This window comes from Daphnia magna, linkage group LG8 (assembly GCF_020631705.1).
Source record: "Daphnia magna isolate NIES linkage group LG8, ASM2063170v1.1, whole genome shotgun sequence".
Classification (NCBI taxonomy): Eukaryota; Metazoa; Arthropoda; class Branchiopoda; order Diplostraca; family Daphniidae; genus Daphnia; species Daphnia magna.
In genome coordinates this window covers 4,875,850-4,903,808 of record NC_059189.1, presented here as the reverse complement: position 1 = coordinate 4,903,808, position 27,959 = coordinate 4,875,850, and the positions used below count along the sequence as shown (strand labels likewise).

General features: G+C 44.6%; 2 protein-coding genes across 6 annotated transcripts; one reads left to right on the top strand and one right to left on the bottom strand.

Annotated features, from left to right (window-relative positions):
* Window positions 1-267: 267 nt before the first annotated feature.
* Window positions 268-27,300, bottom strand: LOC116928275 (protein lin-10). 5 transcript variants are annotated; one of them, XM_045178245.1, is made up of 14 exons: window positions 18,204-18,367; window positions 18,003-18,109; window positions 17,793-17,866; window positions 9,443-9,751; window positions 8,620-8,665; window positions 6,242-6,363; window positions 5,013-5,516; window positions 2,500-2,586; window positions 2,090-2,257; window positions 1,836-2,018; window positions 1,555-1,767; window positions 1,356-1,475; window positions 1,135-1,275; window positions 268-1,042 (listed from the first exon to the last, which is right to left on the bottom strand). In XM_045178245.1, the coding sequence occupies exons 1-14, from the start codon at window positions 18,290-18,292 to the stop codon at window positions 971-973; spliced, it is 2,235 nt and encodes a 744-aa protein (XP_045034180.1). In that variant the 5' UTR covers window positions 18,293-18,367; the 3' UTR covers window positions 268-970. The 5 variants fall into 5 exon arrangements, 2 of the variants coding, with proteins under 2 accessions (XP_045034180.1, XP_045034179.1); XM_045178244.1 differs by having other exon boundaries at window positions 6,242-6,384; window positions 17,793-17,863; XR_006650645.1 differs by lacking the exons at window positions 268-1,042; window positions 1,135-1,275; window positions 1,356-1,475; ... (7 more) ...; window positions 9,443-9,751; window positions 17,793-17,866 and adding exons at window positions 19,553-22,573; window positions 27,166-27,300 and having other exon boundaries at window positions 18,204-18,716.
* On the top strand, window positions 12,323-16,226 carry LOC123475509 (OV-16 antigen-like). The gene is made up of 4 exons (XM_045178246.1): window positions 12,323-13,071; window positions 14,178-14,374; window positions 15,204-15,340; window positions 15,721-16,226. Exons 1-4 carry the CDS (start codon window positions 12,763-12,765, stop codon window positions 16,032-16,034), a joined length of 957 nt encoding a protein of 318 aa, XP_045034181.1. The 5' UTR covers window positions 12,323-12,762; the 3' UTR covers window positions 16,035-16,226.
* Window positions 27,301-27,959: the final 659 nt, after the last annotated feature.

Here is a 27,959-nt window from a genome sequence, read left to right as displayed (position 1 = left end):
AAGTTCCGCGTGGAAGAATCTCCGTCGTATAAAAAGGGAACAACCTTAAAAAGTTGATGTTTCTGAAAATTGTGAAAAACTCGAATGACACATCAAATGAATAAATTACCGAATAATGGGCACGTCCTTTATCGTGAAAGATATGCCGTGAAAAGGAATGGTTCATGGACGCACCCCGGAAGTCAAAGTTCCATCATCTAGTTACCTAACGTTGAGGTCTTTCTGAGAGCAAAACTTTTAGTTGACGATTGAAGATGGCGACGTGTGTTCAATGGCCATTACGTTTTGTATTTGTGGGCGACACTGTACAGTAGGAAGCCAACAAACACGCATAATACAGAAAGCTGACATCTCAATAGTAGCAAAGCGCGGTTGATATGAGATATGGTTTTTGTGAAAAATAAGAAAGAATACCAGCTTTGCTTCTTCACTCTTTTTCCCGTTTGAAATGACTTGGAGAGGAAAACAAAAACAAAAAAATACATTATTATAACAAATAAGAAAAAGAAATTAAAACAAAAAAATAATACGAGCATACAGCAATTGAAAACCAACGGAGACTAGATCGAAACCTAAAGTTAAGTTGGGGTATTTAAAAAAAAGAAAGTAAAGAAAGAGAGACGTGGATAAAAAAAAAAATTTTTTCTCTGCTCCGGCATTGAAAATCAATGGCCGTTCAAACGTGATCAACGTCAACAAAATTGTTTCTGGGTACGGGAAATTCGTAATACTTTTGAACAAAGTGTTACCACGGTCATTCCGCAGTACACGGGTACCGAGATACACAAATGATTTTTTTAATTAATTTTTTTTTTCTTTTCTGTTTCGTTTCACGATTGCCAAAGTATCAAAAGAAAAAAAAACAAATTTCGACGAAGACTCGGGAGATGCGAGAGACTGTGACTCCTGGCGAGTCAAAACCCAAAACAAAACCAAACATAAGCAGCACAAACAACAGTTTCTGTGACTATCAGATGTAGACAGGAGTTTCCTGGCCAATCAAAAGGCGAAACATGGAGGTGGGCATCGTCTTCATGTTTATCTAAACAACCAACAAGAAAGATTGGCATTAGGAAAAAAAAAAACAAGAAAAAATTGACCTCGTGTTCCCAATTGAACTGGGTCGATTGTTACCTCTCCGACAGAAGTGGCCAAAAGACCAACGATGCGTTCGTGAGGTACGGCAACGACGCTTTGACCGTTAATTTCAATAATCCGGTGACCGACGCGAACTCCGCCGCGTTCAGCGATCCCTCCTCGTAGAAGGCTACAAATCTAGCCGTGAATAAAATTTGCAAAAAAAAAATGAGTCGTTAAAGCTCTGAAAATGCCACACGCTCTTCACTTAAACTGACCACTCCGTTCTGGACGCTGAAACCTAATTGGTACTTGGTGTCGGGTCGTTTGATTTTCACCTCCACCACGGGAGGACAAGGAACCACAGTGAGTTTGACCACCGTTGCCGACTTGGCATTCTGCGCAGCAAAAATCAAAGAAAAACGAAATATTTCAGATGATTGAGTTTATAAAAAAAAAAAATAGAAAAGACAATACTTTGATGTAAGTCTGACAGGTGGATAGCGGTAGCCCTACAAGGCTGATGCCGTTAATGGCAATTATCTGATCACCGATATTGAGCTGACCGCATCGTGCAGCCGCTCCGGCCGGAGCCAAATTGGCTATGACGACAGTGGGAAGCATCGATCCCCATCCCGATTCGACGATCACAACTCCCAGGATTTCGTTGCGGGCTTTCGGCACGATAACCTAAAAAAAAACAAAAAAACAATTGGATCCCGTCAAAGAATAAATGAAGCCTCGTTTCATACAAATACCTCTTTTTGAAGCTCTTTTTTGGCGAACATTTGTAGCTCGTCGCCGAATATCTCTTGAGAATTCAAGACTTCTTGATAGTCCATTTCGCGGACAAAACTCTGATCTTCGATGCCGTTGGCTTTCAGGAATTCCATGTAGGCAACTTGAAAGGCCTGGCCGATAGACTGGGCAATAAACTGGGCCTGTTGATGAAAAAAAAACAAAAGAATTATCGAGAAATAATCACGGATTCCAAAGTATGAAAATGAATTACCTCTTCACTCTCGAAGACGTGACAGACCATTTTGGGCGTCTTTGCGATTTTGTTACTGGAATCCTCGCCATCTTGAGTGATCATTCGCCGCCTGGCCATCAAGACGACCAGGTCTCCAATGTCAGCAATGTAGGAAATGGTTCTCAAGGCGTGATCCATCATAATTTCCTGGAAACGTGGGGGAGAGCGCAAAAGATAGCGCGGTGCAGGGGGATACGGTAAGCAAAAAGAAATACGACATCAATTTAGAATGTCCGAATCGACGCCCCCGTTTGTTAGCAAAGGCACGTAGCGAGATAAGAAATATGGAGATGTTGGAAATGCAAACGTCAAAGGAATGCACAATGAGAAAATCGTCATCCCAAATATTTTTCATATCATAAAAAAAAAACAAAAAACAAAAAACTGACTTTCAATTCCGTGTTGAGGACCATGATTTTCTCCGTGGAAATGAACAGGTCCACTTCGGTTGTCGGTTGTGTCTCTCCTTCGGGCGCCTTAATTTTCCATCATTTGCCAGCAGCCGAACGAAAGTTATGAAAATAATAATCAAAAAAAAAAGAAAAAGATTCCATTCAATATCGGTATGATGACATTCTTCTTCCGGTTCTCTTTCTCTCTCTTTCTCGACGAGCATCGGAAATTAATATCGGCTGTCGATAAACTAATCCACAAAAAATCCTCGTCTATATCCACAAACGTCGTTCATCCATAGCCAGGGATATTTTTCTTTTCTTCTGCAACGTCTCAGAACATCAACTACTTTACTCTTTTTCCATCCTCTTGTTTCTTTTGTCAACGCTATCACCAGAGAGTCCGGATCCATTGAACAACCCTCCCCAAATAAAAAAAAAAAGACTAAATTAGGTTTTCTTTTGAGTAAAAAGGGGAAAAAGAAATGATGTGCATTCACGTCTCGACTGAATCAATAGAGCACACATGTCGAGTGAGACCATGGAGAGGAGCAAAGCAGTGCTATGTGTGTGTCAGCAGAGACGCACGCACAATCATTTCAAACTGTTTTAGACGAAAAAAAATGGCGCCGACGTAGATTTGTGGATAGAGACGAGGGTTAGCCTTTGCATATTTGTTTTGTTTTTCTTCAGCACAGACGATAATAAGAACAAGAACGAAACAACAAGAACGACATCAAGAGATATAAAGAGAGGAGATAATGGACTCACCAGGGCCTAGCAAACAAGACCATTACCGCAACGACATGGCAAGCAAGAAAGGGAGAGAAAGAACAAAAACAAAATAAATAGAGAAACGATAGAGAAAAAATGACATCGGCAAAAAAAAAAAAAATTATCGTTCATTCCTTCGCTTAGTTTCGAAACGTTCCAGAATTTAGTGTAGCGTGTGATGTTATTATTTCCGTGGCTCAGAGCTTTCTGATGGCGTGGTTGGAAATCAAATGTGAATTTTTCTTTTTTTAATCAATCAATAAAAGAATAAATTTTTTTTTCTGTCGCCGTCAAACGTGTGTGTGTGTTATCATTCTACCCTGTTGCAGATGAGATTTGTGTGCGTGTGTGTGTGGAAATCTATCGCAAGAGCAGCAATGAGCTGGAAGGCGGAACCGATTCAAGTGTACAGTGAAGAGAAAGGCAAACAGGAAAGGCGGGTGCCCGCACACACACACACCAAAACACAATTGTTAACGACATTCGCAAACACAAGGCAATTCAGCGTGATCTTCCCCAGCCAAAATAGGGGGAAGAAGAAGAAGAAGAAGAGTACAGTGGTTTAGTAACACAGGACAAGAGGAAAAGCGAAAAGCCACCCCTCACACATGGTAAACAAACTCTCCGACTGGAACTGGCTTATCTCAATGCAAAAAAAGAATATTCCAATTCACTCTGACGTGTCAACGTTGAGAGAGATAGAAAAAAAAAAAAAAGTGAATCAAGAGATGATAAAAAAAAACACCTTAAATCGTTTCCTATAAATCCCCTCTTCAGACTAGAAAAAAAAAACGAATTTAAATCCCGAAAAAGAGGCTTAAGAACTTGCTTTCCGCCTGATCCCTTTTTGTCGATGCCAGGAGGAAAGCCCCCCCCCCCCTTACTAAAGGCGACGAAGGATCTCCATGAATTATATACAACCAGAGTATAATATCCGCACAGAGTGTGTGTCACATACATAATATACAAGTATACGTGTTTCTTGTCTATTACCATCGAGGGCGGCAGGAGAATATATTTAAGAAGGATAGGGGATGCTTATGATGTTGACGAGGATTCATCTGACGAGATACGGCGAAAGAATTGGGCCAACGCATCGAGTAAAAGAGGCGGAATGAAATGAAGGGAAAGAAAAAAAAAATGGGGCGGAAACATAGCGGTAATGAGCTTTGACGCCCTATATATAGAGAGAGAGAGGACACACTCGACGATTATTTTTTGCCCGTCCGCCCCACTCGACATCCTCGCCTCCTATTGTCACCGAAAGGCAGTTGCAACCCAGCACATTTCGGACCGCACCCGTTTTTTTCTCTTTCAAATTGGGCAACGCCCCAACACTATCGACATAACAAAAGGAAACTGAAAAAAAAGAGGGAAAATGATGAGCAAGTCACATTTCTTTTTTGGGGGGGTTGCACGAAGAGTTAGCCGAGTGCAAAACATACAATATCATGGATACAATATCGGGTTTTTAAAATATAAAAAAGCGTTGGCCAAGTGAGAGCCATGCAAATAGCGAGAAAAGGATAAAAGCGACACAGCAACATCATCAAATATGGCGTGAACGTGCTAGTTACACGAAGAACACTGTCTCCTCTCTTCCATTTTTTGCACAAGGTCGTTTAACCGAATGCTCTTCAGTTTACTGCACTTTGATCAAGAGAATAATTTGGTTGTCTTCATCGTTCACCCCCGCCCCGCCCATTCTTTTGCAATTTGTTGGAACGATGACCGACCTTTAGTTTCAGCACGGCCTCTTCAACCATGCCCTTTTTAGTGCGGTACTTCCAGCTGCCGGATGCTGCCGAGCTATCCGGTTGCAGTTCATCTATTTCGGATGAACCGTGGTAGACTAAACGGAAACTACAGCCGTGAATCACTTTGGACGAAACACAAGGTGGATCGTCCTCTTCATCGAGCTGCTCCTCGTCGTCATCATCTTGTCCGTACAAATGTTCCGGCCGAGGGCTCTGGCCAGAACACGAGGAAACGTTGGCGTTGAAATCGCAAGACGAGCGAGACGTAACGGCCGTCTCGCTTCCAGGATTGACGTGTATCCTCGTGCTGCTGATGGATAAGTCGGCACTCGATTCCGGTTGCGTATCGTCTAAATCGAGCGCCATCGATTCGTCAGCAGCGACAGCGTCCGTCTCGAGATCTTCGTCTTCTTCGTCGAAAGAAATGGACGCCGGTGACGAATGGCTGCCTGTTTCGCCATCGTCTTGCCCAATATCTTGATCCTGTCGGACGCATGATCGACACATTGCATCATGTTAAACATGAGCCCTCCCCCCAGCCCCAATCGAACACTTAAGACAAAACAATTGCATCCTGGACTAGCGAACGGCATATCCTTCCGTGTCCATCAACACTTGCGCGTCTTGATGAGAAAATTCTAATTTTTTATTTCAATCGAACAAAGAAAAGGAAGACCACCGAAAATGTTTTTCTCCATGTTTGATTAAAAGCCTGTCCAAAAAAAAGAGTGTGTTGCTCCGTCCATATCTAACTTGTTTTACCCGCTACGATGATAATAAAGAAAACACGTTCCAGGCACCAGACGCAAAACACAACGGACAACGTTGGTTAATTCTAATTCTATTTTTTTTTTTTTATTCTATCCTACGGAATTAATTAAAAAAAAATAATGGGAATTGTATATAGGACCTGAATAGCCAATGCCCAGCGGAGAGGTTACCACAAAAGAAATGGGGATTGGTCCGGGGGAAATGAACGCGGTTGTTTCGAGAGAAAAAACAACAAATAAAACAAACATTAGTGGAATTATTTAACATCTCTGCCTGCGTTTATGTGTGTGTGTTTATCTGCGCATCTTTAACTGATGATGTGTCTCATGTTTGTGTGTATGCGAGCGTTAAGTGTTCGTTAATCTACTCTAATTCTATGAAAATTTCGGTTATTTTTGAATCAATAGAAGAGAGGATAATGTAATTTTGTTTTTTACCTTGATGCGTGAAACGGCTTCTTCTGCCTGCATCATGCGAGTGTATTTGGTCGGCTGGCCTTCGCAGACGATCTGCGTTGAGCCCAGGTAATTGGCGCGGAATAGAACACCCTCGATGAGGACTGCAGGTTCGTGGACCATCACTGTCCGATTAGGGGGAACAACAGCGACGAAAAGCCAGCCGATAAAGAAAATGAAAAGAAGAAAACATAAAATTAGTTTGACATGATTCAAGTCAGACTTTAATGGAACAGTCCGCATTTGTTCGCCATCGAATCCGCCATCCTGAAGCCGAAACACAAAGATCACGTCAACGAAAAAAAATAACCAAAGAAACATAAAAAATAATTTAAATAATAATAAGATAAATAATAAGCTATCAAAGGTTTAAAAAAAAATCGAAAATGCCATGCTTCAAAATGCTTAGTTTGAAAAATAAATGATGACTCATTTCGGGTTATAGTCACGCGCTAAAAAAGAAAAAAATATCAAACTCTCACGCTACAATGGGAGATTTTTATGGGGTTTCAATATTTCATGCTGGACACGATCATCAATCAGCAAACAAGAGAGATATTGGGCATGAAATTCAAGCAGCATACACCATGCCTGAAGAAGAGAAAGGATCGCGTTCGTATTGGATTCGTTTAAATGGACGGACACGCAGGCACTGGACGGTTTCCTTCTTAAACTTCCGCATTTAGTACATGAATAGTAGCATTTTTTAAAAAAGAAAAAATACACTATTTAATATTGGTAAGTAATAAAAAAACAAACGAAACTGCAGATCTAAAAGTGATGACGGACTGAAGAAAAAGAAAAATCTACGGGCAAAACGGGCAAAGAATGATGGATGTGTATATGCTCACCGACAAACGCATGGGAAGAAGGAGAAGAACAGGATGTGCCCCCATCGTCAGCGTGAAATGTATGTTTTGTTTTTGTTCGGTTTGTTTGGATTTTTATTTTCAAATAAAAAATAAATAAATCAAATCAATCAAAACAAATGAAATGGAGGGAATGAATATTAACCCACGATCGAACACGATACGAAATCAAAATATCTCAACAGACACGTAAATCAAATAGCGTCGTTAACGAGCCGTATACAGCGATCCCTTTGATTCAATTGCTGCTGCGTGGTGCAATCTCTATCGCAAAACAAGCGAAAATGCTGACGTGAGGTGCGCGAACACACGATCGAATTTTTTAAAAAAAAGGTGCGCAGAATTCGTTTTTCTTTTAAAAACAAAAATTAAAGGAAATCAAGTCAGCTTCATTAGAGGACGGGCGTGGAATTAAAAAGCCAAGAACTTTGTGGCGAGTAAATACAATTCTTTCCTTTTTTGCTACGATTTTTTTATTATTTCGGGTGGGGCTGTGTATAAACTTAGATCTTATCTAATTACCCAACGAATCGATACTACTAGGCACGTTCTCTGATCGCACTAGCCAATGAGAATCCACTAGAGAAACGTGGGAAAATCCGGGACGAGATTCGCATACTTTAACGCTCTAATAAAAAATTATAGTACACAAGTCATAAAGTAAAAAAATCAAATAAAAACATAGGTGTAGTAGATAACGATGGTAATAAAAAAAAAAATGTTAAAAATAGCTTTCACTAGCGTACGGCCTTGCCTAATTCTACTGCACTGCGATTCTCGGTACTGTAACATTCAATCAACGTTCCGATTTGAGAAGGAAAAGAAATGTCAAGAAAGACAATGAAAAAGAAGAAGACGAATTAAGAATGAAAGCGGGCACAGTAGAAATTGAAAAATAACTGCAAAAACTGGTTCAATGGCCTCGTTTGTTTGTTTTTGTTTTCGTTTTTTTTTAATTTCCAAAATTAGAAAACGAACCAGTTTACCTTAATGGCAATACCCTTCGATTGGCGGGGCAAGCAATGCGAATGTTGCAACAATGCGAAAAACTCAAACTTTTGGTCGTAATTCAAATGGATTAATCAAAATAGAAGGAGATGAATCGAACGAAAAACCGCAAGACCGCCGACTAATAACGTGACGACGGTGCTGGAGAAACGAAACGAAATCATATCGACCACGATGCCCAATACGAAAGAAAGAAGGAACCAAAAGAAGAAAAAAGAAAGAAAGAGCTTCCTATGAATCTATACAAATAATTTAGCTTTAATTTTTTTTTTTGGATTATGTCTGATTTTTAGATGTTTTCTTCTTCTTCTTTTGCACGCTTGCCAAGTGTGCAAAATGGTGCGAACGAAGCGAAAAGGTTGTAAAAAAATAAAAATAAACCCAACTTGTAATTGCTCCTATAATGTATGTAAATGTCTCTATTTGCATCTTAGTCTCGGAGACCCGTCTACGTTCTGACATGTGAGAAATGAATTACGTTACCTTCTTTGCTCCTTCCCTTCTTCTTGCTCTGGCTCGAGTTGTCATCCTGTCAAGATGAAAACCAAAAAATTTATGTCAGATTACAAGAGATTTGAAAAGGAACAACAACAACAACAAAAATAATAATATGTTATAAATTAAATAGGTGTATAAATCTGGAAAACGAATATCATTCGACGTCAAAGGCTACTGGATACACACACAACAGTGCGATGCATACAATATAAACAAATGGAGCACGCCATGCATAAATAGAAAAAAAAAAAATGAAATGAGAGAGGCGATGCGCGGCGGTTGTTCCAAGTCCGCCCAACGAAAAGAATAATGTGAAAAAGAAAAAAAATCTTGAAGCAGAAATGAAATTCGGACATGCGTTAGGCAACGTCGCATGCAATTGTGGTACACTGTTAAACCAGGGAGAGAAAAAAATGATTGATCTTAACAAAGAAAAAAAACACATTTTCTTTCATTTCGCTAGAAGATTCAGAGCGGCACGCGCCCGTCGCGATGACGTTGATCGTTTCTGCCCGGCTGGAAATGCTCCGCCGAGACGACGTGCGTCGTTCGACCAGCGAACCCTCAACTCGAGTTCTTTCTTTCTGTTTGGCCATCTGATTGTCAGATTGAATCAAGGCGAACTACACAAAAACTCAAAGATAACGATCGTGCAATAGTGACTGCTGGCTAATCCGCATGCTAGTCTCAGACGTTGCCATTCAAATCAAAAATCAAATCCAAACGAATGAGATGGAAAATGATGCAGCTGGATCGAGATGAGGGCGCACAGTTAGCACGTGCATGGACGGACGGGCATAATGTTGACCTTCTTTTTAGCTGACGGCGTCGTTTCTCGGTACTTGAGATCCTTAGGTTCGGATTGGCGAGACGGCGGAGGTGGGCCTCCTCCGCTGGAAGACGATGGGCTCGTCCCGTTGGCCAGCGCTGCCGTGGCGGCGGCCGCCACCGACATCGTCGGCTGATGGTTTTGCGGCACCTGCTGCTGTTGTTGAGGTGACGAGCGCGTCGACGACGACGCCGTCGAAGCCGATCGCAGCGACGACGGAGTGGGCGGCGACCCCATCCGCGTCGCCGGATGGGCTCGACCGACATCCGAAGCAACGGGTGGGCGAGCCTTTGATTTCGTGTTCGCGCGTTGCCAAACAAACGGGATGACAGAAGAAGAAAAAAAGAGACGCAAGATGTCAACATGGATATGTAGATTAAACAGAGACTGTGCGCCATATCCCAAGAAAGACAATCAGTTTCCATCACAACACGGAAGAAACAACAATTTCCGCTTTGATCTCCTATTGTTTTTTCGTTGCCACGAAAACTAACACGTCATGTAGAATAGCACAGGCTGAAACGAGTAACTGCAAAATAGTCTGCCGCTAGAAAAAAGATGTGAGATAAAACCAAAACAAATAAAAAGAAGGCAGGAAGATATTCTTTTTTAATGAGCTCTCTTTTGAAAAATAAAATAAAATTCTCGTTTGGACGTTGATTCGCTTCGTCCTTTGTCTCTGCCATTTTCGCTATCATTTTTTTTAGATCACCCGGACCTGTCCGTTAAGCCTGCTGACAGCGTTGTCGTAAGGGACAGTCGCACAAAAACAGGATAAAAGAAAGAAAGAAAGAGGATCCGCACGCCAATCTCGACATCGTCACGGCAGAGAGAAAGTCGTGTCCTAAAAGAAGCCGTGTCGACAGTCGGCCATCAATTCGCCGAAAAAAATATTTAAAAAAAAATTACCCCAAAATGAGGATCTAAATTATTTTTTTAAAGAGGGCGACAACGTAACGGGAAATACCTAAACGAGTTTTGTTTTGTTTGTTCCCCCCATCTCCGTAAAAAATAGGCCTACTAACACGAACGAAATAGACCGGTCGTCTTGCGAGAAATGGATACAGCGAACGCATCCGTCCAAAAGAAAAGAAAAAAAAAAGAGGGCGCACACTTACAGTTAGAATCATGATCGAGGCTTTGGCGGGCAATAACGTGCGTTTCGAGCAACATCTGCAATATTAACGAACAACATCAGCGTCGGCTGTTTCTCGCCCAAGACCCGACAACTCGGTCCGTTTGCAATACTAGCGCATTACATTGAGCAGTAAAGTGTGCGTGTCGCGCGAGGTTGATACATTTCTCCTATTCCACACACACACACACCGACACACTCTGCCCGCACTTGAAAACATAATCGTGAAAAAAGATGATGCGCAGACGTTGAGGGGAGAACGGGGGAAAAAAAATGAATAAAATAAATAAAATAGGACGCAGGTGTGTGGCAGCCAGATGGTTCCACTTGATTTGCAGCTTTATTTTTTTTTCAAAGGGCGTGTCCACAAGTAGGAAAGAAAAAAGGACTTCAATACTAAACCGCAACCATGAAAACCCCTCCAAAAAAAAACCTTGAATTGCAGCAGATTGGAAAGCAGCCGGTATTTGTTTGTGTATAATGACGTCGTCGACAAGCGTCGTCATGACGACGGCCCGTTCAGCCGAATAAAGGCTAAACAACACCATTATTATGTATTGGAATCAAGTCGAAGACACAAAATCCCGAATAGGGAGATGACGCGCTCTTCAATAGAAAACTTAACACACACACACACAAAATCAAGTCTGTTTCTTCACGAAAAATCGGGACACGCTCTCTGCGATGCGCGTTTGTAACTTTCCAGAAATATCAAACTGCGCATTCGTTCGCAACAATCGGACTACGAACGTTGCCGTCAATGACTCACAACAACAACAAAAAATCCCATTGTCTGAATTTCAGGGCGATTATATCTACCTGGAACACGAACGGGATAAAACAACAAACACAACAAAAATCGGCCGCAGCGTTTCGCACACGGACGATTTGTTTTGTTTTTTTTTTTCTTTTTAAATTTGATTATTCTCGATAGCCAACCAAGCGGCAATGAAATAGAGGCATACTTGTGAAGCGCTGTTGTGATCGTTGAACAAAGAAATCAAATTAAAACAAAAATTGCGGTCACGTGTGGAATTTTTCAATTTCAAAAAGACCGCCACACGCTGGGCTACAATAGCACCGCTAATACATTAGCAGCTTTTTTTATTTATTTATTTATTTTTGTGTGTCTCGGAATGGGAGAAAACTTTTTTTGCTAACGAATGAAAGCTCCCTCTCTCTCTTCCTATTGCTGTACACGTAGAAATCATACGAAATGAGACTGGAAAAGGCCGGGGAAAAAACAACAAAAAGGAAAAGAGAAAAGGTGGATGATGACGATAACACGTCACCGCTATACACATCTATCTTGCCTTTTGTTTGATTCTCAACGGGGGGCGTTGTATGGGAAAGAAAAAAAGCCAGCTTGCCATCAAGAGAATACAACGAAAACAAAGGTACAAACGAAGGGGCTACTGGACCGGTTTCCTTTGAAATCAATCAGCTGTTGCATCACCTGCTGTCGTTCTTCTAACGTCAACTTTACCTGAGATAAAATACTCGAGTCCAAAAAGGTGACCCGGAAATGATCGCAAGGTCCACCAAAAAATGGGGGGGAGAAAAACAAAAAGAAAGAAACGAAAAAGAAAAAAAAAACACACATAGAAAATGAGGACCTAGAGAATATCGTCACGGGTCCCACTTTCACTCGCATCGGTGGGCCAAAAAAAAAAAAAGGGACGGGATAAAAAAAAAACAAAAAACTAACGACGAGCCGTAGAGTCTCGTGTGGCAGCCACAGTCTGTCGTGCGCTCTCGAGCTTCATTGCAGCAAAGCTATTCAGAGTCTGCAAATCGTTCGGGCGTGACTTTTAACTCTCCTAAATAGCAACCGGCAACCCTGTTTCGCAGCACTTTCCGTCGCACTCGCCAGGGATACGAAATCATCAAACGACACACAACAAAAAAATAAGTGACGCTCTTCGACGTAACGAAAGAAAAAAAGGGCTGGAACACACTTCAAGTCTCACGACATTCCCTACCTTTTTTATGTGTGTGTGTGTGTGTTGCGACTTGATGTAATCAGTGTACTGTGTGATCTCTTATGTGAACGTAAGTGACGCTTTGTTCTTTCGACGACACTCTCTTCGTTGGCTGTCGTTTATAAAAAAGAAGGAGGGGAGCGAAAGAAACGAAGAGAAAAAGGAAAAACATTAAAACTAAGATGATGGTGTCTGTGCAGAGAAAAATGGACAACGTGACGCCGGTGATTGTCGCCTTAGTGGCGCTCAATTTGATTGGCTCGTCTTGGGCGTCGCCGCTGCCGCAGAGATCGAATCACAGTTCGCTGGCGCTCATTGCTCTTACGACTTCATCTCATCGGCCGCCTCATTCATCCGAGTCGGATCCGCATTCTTTGCCGACATCCGAGTCTTCAACGAACGCAGAGTCGACGCTATCGGCCGACCAGCTTGACCGAGTCCAGCTCCTAACATCCTCGTGGGAACCCGGGCAATTCAATTTGCCTTTCAGCGTAAGCAACTCTTTTTTTTTTTTTTCATTTTCCCGAGACATGTCTAGAAATTTTCGATTGACTTTCTATTTTTTTTTTTCAAAGTTCTTTTTAGCATATTTAAATTTAAACAACAAAAAACAACATAAACCCTATGGCATATTTCTTCTACTTGTCTTTCGAAACAAGCCGATCACATTGTTTTAAATGAAAGCCGTGAAGTGGACTGACGTTAAGCCCAGTGATATGCCAATCCTCACTTTGCCCTTTTTATTTAAAAGCCAAAAGAGGAGGGGGGGAAGGAAATAATTAGAAAAAGAAGAGACTATTGTCAGTGACGTATGCGTTCGTGTTTTGTTATTTTCCATCTGCCGCTGGAGAGGCGAACGGATGGGAATAAATTCGTCAATGTCCGTTAGCGATCCAGCGGCTTTGTTGGACAAGTGCGGAGCTGTAAGCCCCTCCCTGTGCGACATTGTGTGCACTTAAAAACAATAGAGTCGTTCATCCTCGTTGGCTCTGACCGACGCAATTTTTGTTTTTTTATACTTTCGTCTTGCAACAAGAAATTTCGAATAAAGGCGGATAAATGAGGATCGCCTAGCCAATTGATTGCGTATAGTTCTACCGAAAATCCCGGGGAAAAAAAAAAGATAATAATCAAAAATGAAGGTCTGCGTGTACGTAACATCTCGATCTATAGCGGCGGGTAGTAGACATGCGAAACTTTCCAGGGCTGTAATAAAGCGATAATTCTGGTAAACCTAACGTAACCTGCGGTAAAACAAAGAAAAGAACGAAAACAAAACAAAAAAACAAACAAAAAAGCAAGAAGGAAAGGAGAAAACGTTGAAGACAATCTCCGTGTTGACCCTTTCGGGCTGCCTTATTTGGTGGGGAGAAAGAAAGAGAGGGTCCCCCGTCTGGTATGCACATTCACTTTCTCCAAGTCACAGTGAAAGTTTAAGTGTGTCACAGATCCGGTGAAAGTGACGTGCGCTGAGAAAAGAAGGCAAAGGGAGGAGTTCGATGACGGGGTTGAAACCTTTCCCCCCCCCCACCCAAACAACGAATTCTTTCTTTTAATTGATTGGGCGATCGCTTATTTAAAAAAAAACAAAAAACAGGTGCAAGCGGAGGAGATATCGGACGAAGAGTGGCGTCAGATGATGACGGACGATTTGCGGCGTCACGGCGTTCTCGGACAGATCGTCGATACCGTACCGCCCTACGTAGTGAACGTTGATTACGCCGAACACGCCTGCGTTCACATGGGCAATCAACTCGTTCCACGTCAGACCCAACTCCAGCCGCATCAAATCAAGTGAGTAGCCTCATCTTCATTTTTCTTTTTTTTCTCAATACACCCAACATCTAATTCGATCCACCCCACCCTCCATTTTCGGCAGTCTGGTACGCGCTTCGTTAGTTACCGTTTGTTATTGTACTCTCATCGTGTGTGATGTAGTGGCCGTTCGTGTGCAACAGTCATACGTCAAGAGAATTCAAAGAGGCTACCACTTGAGCTACACTGTTTTCGGTGGGAGTCACTTGATGGTTACTGGGCACACGACACGCGTTCAACCCCCCCTTTCGAATTCAGGGGAAATGTGTAGGCGAGGTGCGGTGGCGGGTGGAGGAAGATTAATAAGGGCGTGCAAGAGCCACAAGTTGGAATGGCGAGAGCCTATTCAGAAAAAAACACGAATCTTATCAAACAAGATGAATGGAATTTCGAGATGGGAGCGAGTCACTCAGACCCTATCCATTTGGGACTATGTACGAAGGGGCTGCTTGACGGTCGACAACATCGTCCATAAAACGAGAGCGTTTCAAGAGTTCAAAGAAAACGAAAAAACATTTGATTCTTTTCCTGATCTTTTCACGCTAGAATTTCTTGTTTAATGTTCAGACAGATTTCGTATCTGTGTGCACATCCCACCCGGAAGTCCACGTAATAAGAAAAGAAAAAAAAGGGAGGCGATAAAATGTCAAGAGTTTCAAAGCTGTTAGTTTGTGAAAGAAAATACAAAATATTTTTTTAAAAATGTTTAAAAGGCGGCAAAAAGAAAAAGAAAAAAATTGTTCGGCAGATTACGTGAGTGCCACTTAAAGTAAACTTTATCCTCTTTATTTTTCACGAACACAACAAGTTTCCCGACTAATGGAAGCGGAGGACTCTTCACGCTGATGGCCATCGATCCGGACGTGCCTAGTCGAAACAACAGCATCTACTCAGAGTTCCTACAATGGCTAGTGGTCAACATCCCCGACGAGGATATCGAACGAGGTCCGTATAATAATAAAAGACTTTCTCTTCCCCCCCCCCCTTTTTTTTTTTTAACCTCTTCATTCAACCAGCCAGTTGAAACATATTCGAACGTTCTTCTTCTTTTATGTTACTCGTACACGCCTAGCAAAAAGAACAAGATGCTACGTCTTGTAGTAGGTCCTTCATTCTCATTGATTTCCAATCTCCCCCAATTTTATTATTTTCGTGAGTCATCAGCTGAGAACGGGAAAAAAATCGATACACTCCCCACCCTTTTTTTGCTCCTCGTTTCTTCTTCGCTCTTGTTTTCTGGCCCGATAATGGTGCGGTAGTCGGTACAAAGCGTAAACACTTTCTATTCTTTCTCCCACCCCCTTCCCCACATATTGGTGACGCAGGCGACGTGCTGGCTGAATACCTTGGCCCATTGCCGTCGCACAACGGCGGCCAACATCGCTTCATCTTCTTGGCACACAAGCAGCCCGATGGATCAATCATCAACACGAGCCGCTTGCCTCACGCAGAGTCGTGCGACTGGGCATCTCGGGCGCGTTTCAGCGCCCGCAAATTCGCCCAACTCCATCGGCTCGGCGAGCCGATGGCCATCAACTATTTCACGACAGAGTTCGATTCGTCCGTGCCGCTGACCATCGAGCAGTGCCTATTGCGGAGGCAGAGCCTCATCCACATCCAACAGCGTCTACTCTCCTGATTCTATTTTTCATTCTGAATCTTTTAATTTGAATATTTTTTTGTTTTTTGGGTTTTTTTCCTCATTGTTTCTACCCGCTCGCATCACACGGGCCCGCCGTCCATTTTCTAACGTCACAGAGCAAAACAAAAACGATATGAAGACATTTTTCAAAGAAAAGAACGAAAATCAATACACTGTGTGTCACGATGATTAGCTCCCGTAAAGAAAAATGGAAAGAAAATAACAACAACAACAACGAAAATATGGGACTTTGGTTGTATATGTGTGTTCCAAGACCCCACGGATTTTATGATCCAGAACCTGGCGGATCAATCTCTAAATCCGGCCCGCAATAAATCGTCAAGGGGGAGGCGGATAGTGAAGACAAGAGCAAACGCAAAGCCCTAAATTTTGTTGCGCATTTGTTGGATAGGGAAACATCCGAGGAAATAATGCAAAAATAGAATATGCTCTTCTTTTGTTACTCCCCCCACCGCAAAGTCTGTCCCGACTTTTAGCAACGTGACTTTCTCACGGCCACACCGATGAACGCAAAACCATCGAGAAATCCCAATAAAAGAAATTTTTAAAAAGAGAGAGAAATATGCAAGAAAGAGGAAAATAAGAAACACACGAAAATCGATTAGCTTCGTCAAAAGAGAAAGCGCGCGCTTTTCAAAAAAAAAATCCGGTCGGCCACAATGAATTTAAAGAAAAAAACCTCACAGCAATTTCAATATGAAACTAACCACTAGCTCCTCTCCCATATTTCATCGATTTTATAGATAGCGAGTAAAAAATAAAAATAAAAGAGAAGGGACCCAGTTTGAACAAGATATTGAAAAAGAAAAAAATAATTCCCATCGATACGTCCCGTTAAAGTTTCAAGAACCACAACCTCTCCCCCATTTCTGCGCATCTCATTTCGTACCTTGGTAGGGGGAGGCGCTGACCGAATCGATGTGAAACGCACACACAGTTCCGAAGATAAATAAAAGGAAAAGTTCGTCGGGGACGAAAAGAGAGCCGATGTTATAGACACAAGCTGTAGCGTCAACAAGGAAACACGTCGTTTCTTTTTTTTTTTTTTTAAAAGAAAACCCAGATCAAAATAAAAGCACATCGTCTAGCTCCAGGTTGATTCCTTATTTGATCTCGCGTACAGCGCAATCCTCCCCTTTTCTTTGCAGCAAAAAAAAAAACTAAATGTAACCGACTGCCATGAAAAAAAAAAGGGGAGGCGATGGATGCGAGGAAGGGCGGATGGGATTATACGCACATCGTTTTGTGCAGCAGGAGGAAGCAAAAGGAAAAGACGTGCTACCGCCTTCTTTTTTTTTTCTTTTTCTCTCAACCATTTCTCTTCATTTTCAAAGGAGCCTCGTGTGGACAGTGAAAAAAGAAAAAATGTACATATTTAAAAGAAAATAAAAAAAAAAGCAGAGGAATAATCGAGCCAGAAGACATCCGGCTCGATATATACGCATTGACGTCATAATGGATCATCGGCCGAGAAGCAAATCTGTTTCTTATGAACGATTCATTTTGTGTGTGTGTGTCTGTGTGTGTGTACCTCCTTTGCTGACGAGCCTTCCGGACGGGGGAGTAAAAGAACAAATGCGAGAGAAAGAGCTGCCGAAATGGATGGATCATACTACGCACTACAATGGAATATTGTTGTCACATGGAGAAGGGGGAATGGAGAAGGCGGAGGAGGAGATGAAAAGAGTCGACGATGTCTAAGAAATAGGCAAGAAAAGAAGAGAATAAACTTACGTGCTCGTCGAAGAAGCCCTGGTCGTCGGGATCGCGCAGCAGCTGGTCCGTTTCCCGTTCGTCGTCGTCGTCTACTTGGGGCCGCCAATTTCAATAGTTCGTGTAAAAATCATAAAAGGAACAAAATATACATACATTCAATGCGATAGATGAACGAGTAAAAAAAAATCAAATAATAATAAAGAGAAAAGCGATTCAATTTGATGTTACCATTGAGTTTACTGCCGTCCGGATGCATGCCAGATCCGCCCACTTTGCATCGAGACCTGGGTGACGTCGATGTGGGCGAATTCTTGGCCCAATAATCGCTGCTCTGCCTGCAATTGTTCACAATGTTTCATTCAATTTACTCCGATTCACCCCCAGGTAATGAAATTAATTTTAAAAAAACATCCAAGGTTTGCCTACTACCTGGGCACCCAGACGGGCGGCGAACGAGAGAGGGGTGACTGTATTGCGGCAACGGCAGCTGGAGGCGGCACCGAACTGGCTTTCCTCATGCGTCCGTGATCGAGCGCGTCGCCGAGTTCGTGCAAACTCAAATCGCCCGAAGGGCCCACCCTTTCGGCTGTTGTTGGCCGCCAACGTTCTGCATTTTGCCGGCAGACGAACCGACACCGCTACTACTACAACTGCTACCGCTACTACTGCTACTGCTGCTACTACTGCTTCCGCCAGCGCCACCGGACGTGATGGAAGGCGTATCCGGGCCTGGACTGAGCCTCAACGGACTGGCGTGATTGTTGGCGCGGTTCTGTTGCGCTCCAACGGAGCCAACCGCCGATGCGGCCGCAAACGATTTGACACCGTTGCTCACCGTCGGCGATGTAGAGGCGGCCGTCTGCACAGCGTGTTGTTGAGTAGTCGAACTCGGCGGCCGATGAGCGATCGGGGCCGGCGGAGGAGGCGTGGCATTCCGTGCTCCTGTAAATCATTTGATTTGTTGTTTTTCAACCAATAAAAACGAAAGAAAGAAAAAAAAAAGGAATGTGTCATAATTAAAGATTGAGTTTCTTTTTCGATATAGCGAAAGGAAGTGGAACGACATCACCGCAATATAGAGAGGTCGATATCGGGAGAGATACGTGTCCGTATCGATTACCGAGATCGTAAGCGAATCAAACGTAATGAGAAAGCTAAATCAAGAGACGAAAGACGAAAATCATATCAAGCGCGGCGAGTGCCGAAAGGGCGGAGAAAGATGGCAGCGCGGAATATAGTCAACTAAAGAGGATGGAACGAGATTGAGGTCGGCGATGCAAGGCCCCCGTTCTCGTTCGGCCAACGATAATCCAACAACATAAAAATAAGAAGAAGAAGAAGAGAAGAAAGAAAGAAAAAGGAAGCGTAATCGAATCAGAAAGGCATCTCTAGTAAATCAGAAAGGCACCGAAATTATATCCGCATTTCTTTTTTTATCCAGGCGGATAATGAAGCGCGCCACTACGCCGAGGGATTCCGGCCAGCGGCGGAATCAACAACAACAAAAATAAACGAACAAAATCAAAACAAGGGAACTTAAAACAGAAGAGAGAAATGAATCATTTCCAATCAGTACAACAAACCAAATGAGAGAAAACAAAGTCAATCAAAAGAAAAAAACACCTAAAAATCGAAAACAAAATGGACACGGTGGAAGACAACAATCACAAGGGAAAACAAAACAAAAGCCGAACGCAATTACGAATTAAAAAACAAAAATAAAATAAAATAAACGAAATCGACGTGGCCAATCGTTTGGGTGGAAGAGAACGACTTACGAAACGAACCCTGGATTATGCCGGCCTCTTGATGATTGTGATGGTCGCAATCCGAGAGAGCAGACGACAACTTCTTCGACCACATCGCTTGCGGTTGTTGTTGTTGTTGATGACCAGCAGCCGCCGCCGTGGTCGAAGAAGACGAAGACGAGCAAGAATTCTTGGTGGAACGAGCACCAGAAAGGCCCGTGATCGATGATTGGAGCGGGCTGGCACCCGCCAGATTACGGCATCCATTATTGGCCGGATGCAATGCATGTTGCTGCTGGGCAGACAACTGTTTCATCCGGCGATCCGACATGAGCGGGATGCGATCCGTTACGGCGTCCTCTTCCGTGTCGCTAGCGCTGGTGATGCTGGCGCTACTAGCGACGCTGATGTCTTCATGGCCGCTGGCGGCGCTGCTGCGGCCCGACGACAGGCCGTCCTCCAAGATGGGCATGCTACTGAACTGGCCTTTCAGTCCGTTCTGGCTTTTGCTGCTGTTCCGCCGACGGCCCGCCGTTTCGGCGCCTACAGCCACGCCGTCGAACGATTCCACGTGACACGATGCGGACGTTTGGGTTCCGTTCAGGGCGGGAATGTCCGGACAGACGGACAGTTCGGCGCCGTTGTAAATGTCCAGCTCGGAATCGTCGTAATCGGTCGTTTCGGGGGACAGCGTGAAATTGCGGCTCTTGCCCATCTGCAGTCCGACCTCCGTTTCGCCCAGGTCCGTCTCCGCGTTGAGGGAAATGGCGTCCGCGTGCTGATCCTGCCCGCCGGATGAGCGGATGCTCCTGTCGTCGACGTCTTCCAGGTGCCACGACAGATGATTGGCTGACAAAGCTTCCGGCGTAGCAGCGACGGGCGTGGACGTGGCCGCCGGCCCGGCGGCCAAATCCACCAACGTCTGCCTGGTAGCCGACGGGCTGAACGTCGCCTGCGGATGGGCCGGATTGGGACTGCTCGTGATTCGCCTGGGAAATCCTGGAACTAAAGGTCGCGCCTGAGGCAAGCCCGCGATCGGTCCGTTTGCGGCTCTGCCGCATTCATCCGAATATTCATCCTGTCCGTTGGCATTGACGGGCGCAACGGGCATCGCCGCCGGATGAGCTCGCACGCCATAGCGACGAGGTGATCCTTCATACTGGGCGATAGTCAATCCGCCAATGACAGTGGCGACAGTCAGCTGCTGCTGAGCGGGTGGCGATTGCGATAGCAGCAGCTGCGACGCTTCTTCCGCTTCGCTGGCCTCCCGCCTGATGGATTTTTGCTGGGCAAACTGGTTCAACTGTTCCGACAGGTAGTTGTCAAGATTCAAAGGGCTCGGCGATGATGGATCGGCGCTGTTCAGCTCGGCCGCCACCACTTCCGGATAGAAATCAGTCAAGTAGCCGTGAACGGCCTGCATTTGAGTACCGGCCGCATCTTCGATTGCGGTCGACGGGCCGTTGGGCAGCGTGGCCGAAGGCTTCGCCTCGCCATCAGACGACTGCCCTTGGCGATCCGGACTCGACGCGCTGGCCAGCTCTCGAGCTTCTCGTTGCGGATGCTGTTCCGCCATTTGACGATCCGTCACCGGATCATCTCCGGCCCAAGAGAGCGGCCGTTTGAGGCCGTGGTGCTGGGCGCACGTCTGCTCCGACTTGGCCGCAGTGCCGTCAGCCATTCCGGCGGCTGCAGCGTTGCCGGAGGAAGGATATTGTTTCTCATTCAAATGGCTGGCAATGCTGAAGCTCGGCTCCAGCCCTTGACTACCCCACAGCGTGTTGCCTCCGCCGACGTGGAAGCCGTAACGGCCCACGCTCTCCTCGTAATAAACCTCGCCGCTGTAGCGGTTCATGCTCCGGTTGCTGCTCGACGACGGCGTACTATTGTTGTTGTTATTGTTGCTGTTGTTGTTGTTGTTAGGAGGGCTATCCACGGGCGCCGGATCGACCATCGATTGAACCCGGTGCTGTTTCCGCTGCGATCCTCGCGTCCGGCTTCTCGAAAGCGACACAATCTCTCGGCCGCCGGCGATTTCCATTCGCGTGGGGTCGAGCTGGACGCTCGAGCCACTTGCACCGCCACCGCCACCGGAAGCCGATCCGGCAGACAGCGTAGGTGTCAAGTCGTAAATTTCTTTGACGCCGCGACGACGCGGATGCCGCTGATGGCCGGCCGCCTCGGCGTGGTGGCCATTGTGACCTCCTTTCTTCCAATGGCCGACGATGTGCGACTCGGAGGCGCTGGTCCGCACAGCCGCAGACGCCGACGGATTCGACTTCCTCAAGCTGGACGACGAGCTCGACGACGAAGGGGCCGGTGCCACGTTGCCAGATTTACCGCCGGACGGGAAACCGAAATGATCGCCGTCGTTGTCCTCCGAGTCCGAGCTGGGCTCGTAGCCTCCGGCGTAGACGTCGCCGTAGAGGCTCCACGTGTTGTGATCCAAGGTGCGCGGCCGGCGCAGGAATTTCGATCGCCGCAATTCCGCACTCTCCGTCCTGTACTTGACCGACGGGCAATAACGGCGCTGTTGCAACAGCTGCTGCTGCTGTGGCTGTCCGGCTGCGATGTTCAATTTGAGCGAAGGCGGCCGACGGATCGGCGACGCGTCGCTGTCAGACTGACCGCCATCCGCATGAGTCATGGGCGTCGGTCGGCCGAACGAATGCAAAGGAAGGGCAGCGCTCGTTTGGACCACGTTGTCATCGCTCAAATCGATGAGGACGGCCGTGTCGACGGGCGGCGATCGCAGACGACAACGAGGGAACAGGCGCTCCAAACTGTCTTCGCGTGTTATTGTCGTTGTCGATGGCGTTGTTGGCTGTTGCGACGAGTGATGCTGATGGGCTTGATGCTGCTGGATGTGATGGTCGGCGGCCATGGTCGATCCAAGTGGCACATGGCACGCCAATTCGCCCAGTTTGCGGCCGCTCTCTTGGGCTCTCTTTGCTTCCTTGTTTATTGTTGGTTAATTGTCGGTTGCACAGTTGAGACAACGATCGCACACTGACGCGCTCAACAGTTCAAATCACAAGTTATCCAGAGTGGCTGGACGTTCACACATTTGCAATCAAAAAAAATGGAAAGAGAAGAGAAGGTAAGCTTTCCCGAGAACAATATGAAAAGATCACATTTTTTATTGTGCGGAGGATGCGGCGTTAATAACTTTTGACATTTCGGGAGGGGCTACTCTATAATGTAGGGGACTGCCGAGAGTCCCAAGTTTTCAAAGACAGAGGCGGGTCGTTCAGAATCGCTTCCACATCTGGGAGCATCTGCTTACGTGTTCAAACGCGGAAAGGCTGGATGACACCATCTCTCCACACACACACACACAACAATACATCCTTTAAAAAGCAGACGACGTCTTTGTCAAGCAAGGATGAGATGTAGATAATAATATCAACATCAAATTCGCAGCAAAGTTGGAGAGACGAGGATTCATTAACGAGATCCCATTGTCACGCAGATGCCTATCGTGTCTGTAGTGAACTGGAGGAAAAAACTCCGATCCTTACAGACCTTTTGTGTTTTAGCTGAACCGGCCCCTTTTGAATCCCCCGCATCTGGCAATTGTGCGACAAAAGTGCCAAATCTACGACACGCTACTGCGACCCGTGACTAAGCAACAACAACAAAATACGGGAGGAATTGGTGCAAATAAGAAAAGAGACAAACAAAAATGGGGAAAAAGGTGCAGTAGGTCACCTAGCAACGGTTCCTACGCGGTCAAGTATTTATTTTATTTTGGATTTAACTCTTCATTATTCAGGAAGGAAGTGAGGAAGAAGAAAGGAGAAAAAAAACAACATGGCCACTGCGGCAATTTCTCATGTGAAAATCTCAATTTTGCTCCGGTTTTGACGGAAGGAATGGAATTCTATTCTCAACAAAGGGTTCGAGTTTTCAACGAATCGACAGTGCGAGTCCTGTGTCGGAATAATTAAAGGGCAGATGTGAGAGGCACAAGTGAATATATAACAATAACGATTTTGAAAGGGCAAGGTTTGTTGCGTCACGAGTTTGCACTAGAAGAAACTCAATTGCGATCCACATTTGAATGGCATAACGAGAACAGACAAGTTTTGAAACAAACAAAAAATTACGTTTTCCACTCACCTCGAGGAGAGAATGAAAACAAACAGAAACCCTGCACACTTAACGAGAAGGAGAGTGACACGTAAAAAAAGAGAATCGGATTCTCGTCTCTTCGCAACGAGCAAAATGTTGTAGCAAACAACCATCTATCAACATCGACGACCAAGACGACCGTCAATGCCAGACAGCTGCAACCACTTTGGCCGTCTCGGTTCGACTCAATCCCCGTATAAATGTCTTCCCTTGCGAAGGCCGGGAAAGGAAAAAAAAAGAAGAGGGGGAACGAACAACGGGGGGAGAGCAAGAAGGATCGTGAAGAGAAGGGAGAGAAAATGGGGGAGGTGAGGGGAGACATTGGCGCAAGCGCTTAAGAAGCCGGGCCAAGCCGCACCAAAAGTCCGATCGATTTCCAACAAAAAATAAAATAAAAGAGGAGAATAAAACTATATGTATGTAAAAAATAAAAAAAGGGATACTTGTTGTGTAGCAAAGACTGCCCTCTATCGATCCTTAACGGCACTCCCTAACGATCCCCCCGCCAGTAGTTTCAAGTAACCGGTCCAGCAACCCCGTTCCGTTCGCTTGGCCGCCACTAAAAACCTTTCGCCGTCTGCTGGCCTCGTTCCAAATCTTTTGTGTGCAGCTCTTTCTCTCTCCTTCTACCTTTCCATATCATCTGCGCCTTTGCTCTCCATTTCGAACTGTATACCTTTTTGACTCGGTGGGGGGTAGGAGGTGCGCTATTGGAACCGATCTGGTCATTAGCAGGCGAACATGCCGAGACGCGTGCACCAGTGGGGTAGAATAAGAAACGGGCCGGCACAGAGAACGAACGGCTGGCGTGTCCGGGCAATGGTCAAACACGTCCGAGGTGCCATAGCAAAATTTGGTTTAAATCAAAAACAAAAACGAGTGCAAGCCGAGGGAAAGACAAGACGGAAACGAATGACGGATCGCATCTGCTTGGGCCACATTGGACTTCTTGGCTAGTTTCTATGGCAACGATCATTTCCTTGTCGCTCTTCCACGTCTACCACAGCCGGCGCGGACATCCAACCCGCCCCTCTTTTTTTTCTCTTTCCCCCGGTCCATTATTATTATTATTTTCGATGCTCGCATCATCGCGCACACCAGCGGATCGGCCGTTTCGTCAGGCTTTCAACCTTTAAAAAAATATATATATATATATAGGAGGGGTCTTCAAACTGTAATGTATATTTATACGATCTGTGTAAGGCCGGCGCATCTCCAGCACTTGGTAGGGGATGAGAGTCCATGTCTTCGATAGTGGTCATCAAAGACAAGGAGGGGGGGAGAAAAAACTGGCCTTCCGGCCGGATGGTGTCATCCTTGGTTAATATGAAACCAGCTAACAAACAAGCGAAAGACGACGCGTTGAACAATAAAAACAAAAATAGCAACACACATTTTTTTTCAGTTCTTTTTGTTTTTAATAGAGGGGCAGCCTTTAAAAAATGTCAAAGGAATTCAATCTGGCTGAGATGGCCGCCAGTCGTAATAAAAAAAAAATGTGGAACGGACCGAAGTTGTTGTGTTCAGCAACATATTATTATTTTTTTTATTATGACGGTTGGCTAAATCTTTGTGTATCAACGAACAGAAGCCTTTTGTTCGTACATTAATTGCATTTTGTTTCGCCATTCTTTGAATTCAATTTTCTATTCTTTAGTGGATGGTCTTTACACCAATCGAAAGGAGAGATCAATCATGGGCCGCTATTGACAATTACCCAAACAATGAGCTGTACACCTGTACGGATGCTAAAAATATGTCCGTAAACCCCACCCCCTTTTTTTTAAACAAATTTCTCTTCCATTTTCTGCTCTACATTTTTGTTTTTTCATGAGGTTGTTGTCCCACTAAAGTCCGGCGTCATCACGGAAAATTTACGACAAGACCCTTACGACGATAAATATAGCCAACACAACAAGATCACATGGAGTTTGTCTCCATCAGTGGCCGGATACATGACTCCCGTGATCCCCTCCCCGTGGAGTTACGAGCAGAACCTCACCATATGGTTAAAAGTTATGAAAATGGATCTAGATGGAGCCCCCGCCGATAGGTAGGTCTACATCACCCCACCCTTTCGCAAATGCGGACGTTCTACATGTATGGAAAAAAAAAAATTTTTCAGAACGAGCCATTCCTGAATTTAAAAAACCTCTTTCACCTGGGGAAAAATGTTTAAAACCGCAGACTTCCTACCCTTTTGACGTCGCAAGTGAAACGTGAATACCACGCAAAGCTGCACAGGGGAATATCAAAACTCCTCAAAAGTTTAGAATCCAAAACATTCACGCGATATTTCCCCCACTTTAGGACTGTTTTTGTTTTTTTAAATAATAATAATAATAAAAGGAGAGGGAAAAGAAGGGGGGGATCAGATTTCAAGACGCCAAAGTTTACGACGGTGTTTGTTTTTTTATCCATCCATTTTAGCGTTCTATACCACCGTCCATGGTGGCTGAGGCTTTAAAGTAAAAAGTTACAGGCTCCAGATGGCCACAAGAACAAAACATAAAGAAAAGTATCGAGACTTGGGATAATATCAACGGCGGTGGCATCAGGATTAAATTCGTTAGCAAGAGCACGAAAAACCGATCGATAACTACTTCCGGAGGGGGGAATTCGATGAAGCCTTGGAGCAAACACACATGAAAAGCGACACGACGACAGAGGACGACAAAATGCTTTATAAAGTACACACTCGCTCGGAGCAAGTTTTACCAAACAAGAACCGAAAAAAGAGAGAAAAAACAAAACAAAAAAGGGAGTAGCTCGGTGACCAGAGTGTCTTAAAAGCACTAGGACGTCGGCCCTGTGCCCAAAATCCCAATCACTCGCGATCTTAATCTGCAACAAATGTCTTAGGCCCTGTCTGTTTTCGCTGACACCATCTCTATTCTGCCCGCCTTGATCCACAGGGATCGCCCACAGACATTTCCCATCTTGATCCTTGACGCCAATTTGTTGGTGGCTAAAATGAGATTGGCAATTACACCGAGTTGCGGACGTGAAAAAGGAGAGCAGACTGCATTGTCACTTGGGGTGTGTCTCAATTGAGCCCAAGTCAGCAGGTCTGACTCGGGCACACAAAACGTGCTGGGAGTGGATTACAGTAATCTTTGTCTAGTCACTGAATTTTTTAGGGCATTTTAGCATCCAAGAGTTTGGTGCTGAAATATCTTTAATGTACCTGCGTGTAAGGGTTATGTAAGTCATGACACTCTTAGCAAATAGACCGTAGAGTCCCCTATTCCAGTTCCTCGAGAGCAGTCCGGCAGTGGGCACAAACAAGAGTTAAGATGAAAAAGAATTTCACTGAGATTAGGGAAAAGCAGTTGCATCTGAGGCGTAGAGTTTAAAATGCCGGTATTGATTTATCAATAACAGACCACAGCCAGTTTGTAGATAACATTACTTAGAACAGTGATGGGAGAGTGTTGAAGTTGAGGTTCCAAAGACATAGAAATGGAAATAAACTAAGACATAACATAAAAAAATCGAAGACCAATTACCTTTCGGAGTCGAGAGGATCGCAGCCTCGACAACAAATCCCTTATTTGGATTAAAAACTCTTGTGTGTTCTCCTTGATCACAGAGTGCAGTTGACTAAAACTCCTGACATTCTAAGCGGCAACTGTCCCAAACTTCTTGCGGCTGCCCTAAGTACTTGAAAATCGAGCGCATTCGTTTTCGCGCACGCTCGAAAACCAAAACACTTTGTGAATCGTGAAATCGTGACTTCGACAGGCTACTAATAAAGAAATAATAGCTCCTACCATTTCCCATTTCATTCCTCTGCCAATCGCAAAAAAACAAACAACTAAACTCATTCTTTTTTGTATCGTTTATTCATGCTGCGTCGAGATTGTGAATTGAATTTTTTAAAAGATTGCAGACAACGTCAGTTGTGTTTATTTGATTTTTTTTTTTTGAATTATTTAGCGTAGAAACATGACCAGTTACAGACTGCATACTACTCCTCGATCCGATATCGACAATAAAGCTCAATCTAATCCAACGAACAAAAACAATCAAACCAAAATATATTTAAAAAAAAACACACACACACTGAAAGATTGCGAGTGAGTTTGGCGATTCGCGTGTCAGTGTCGACGTTGGCACAACTGAAAATCTATCCGATTTTTTTGTTCAAAGGTTTGTGCAATAAGGAAAACGAGCGTATAGCTGTGTGCCAGAGAACCGGACACAAAAGCCATTCGGATATAGTCTTTCAGACGGAAATATTCCTGACGTCATCAGCTGAGTATATGTAGACAGTGAGTATAGTCGACAATTGCGTGAGCTG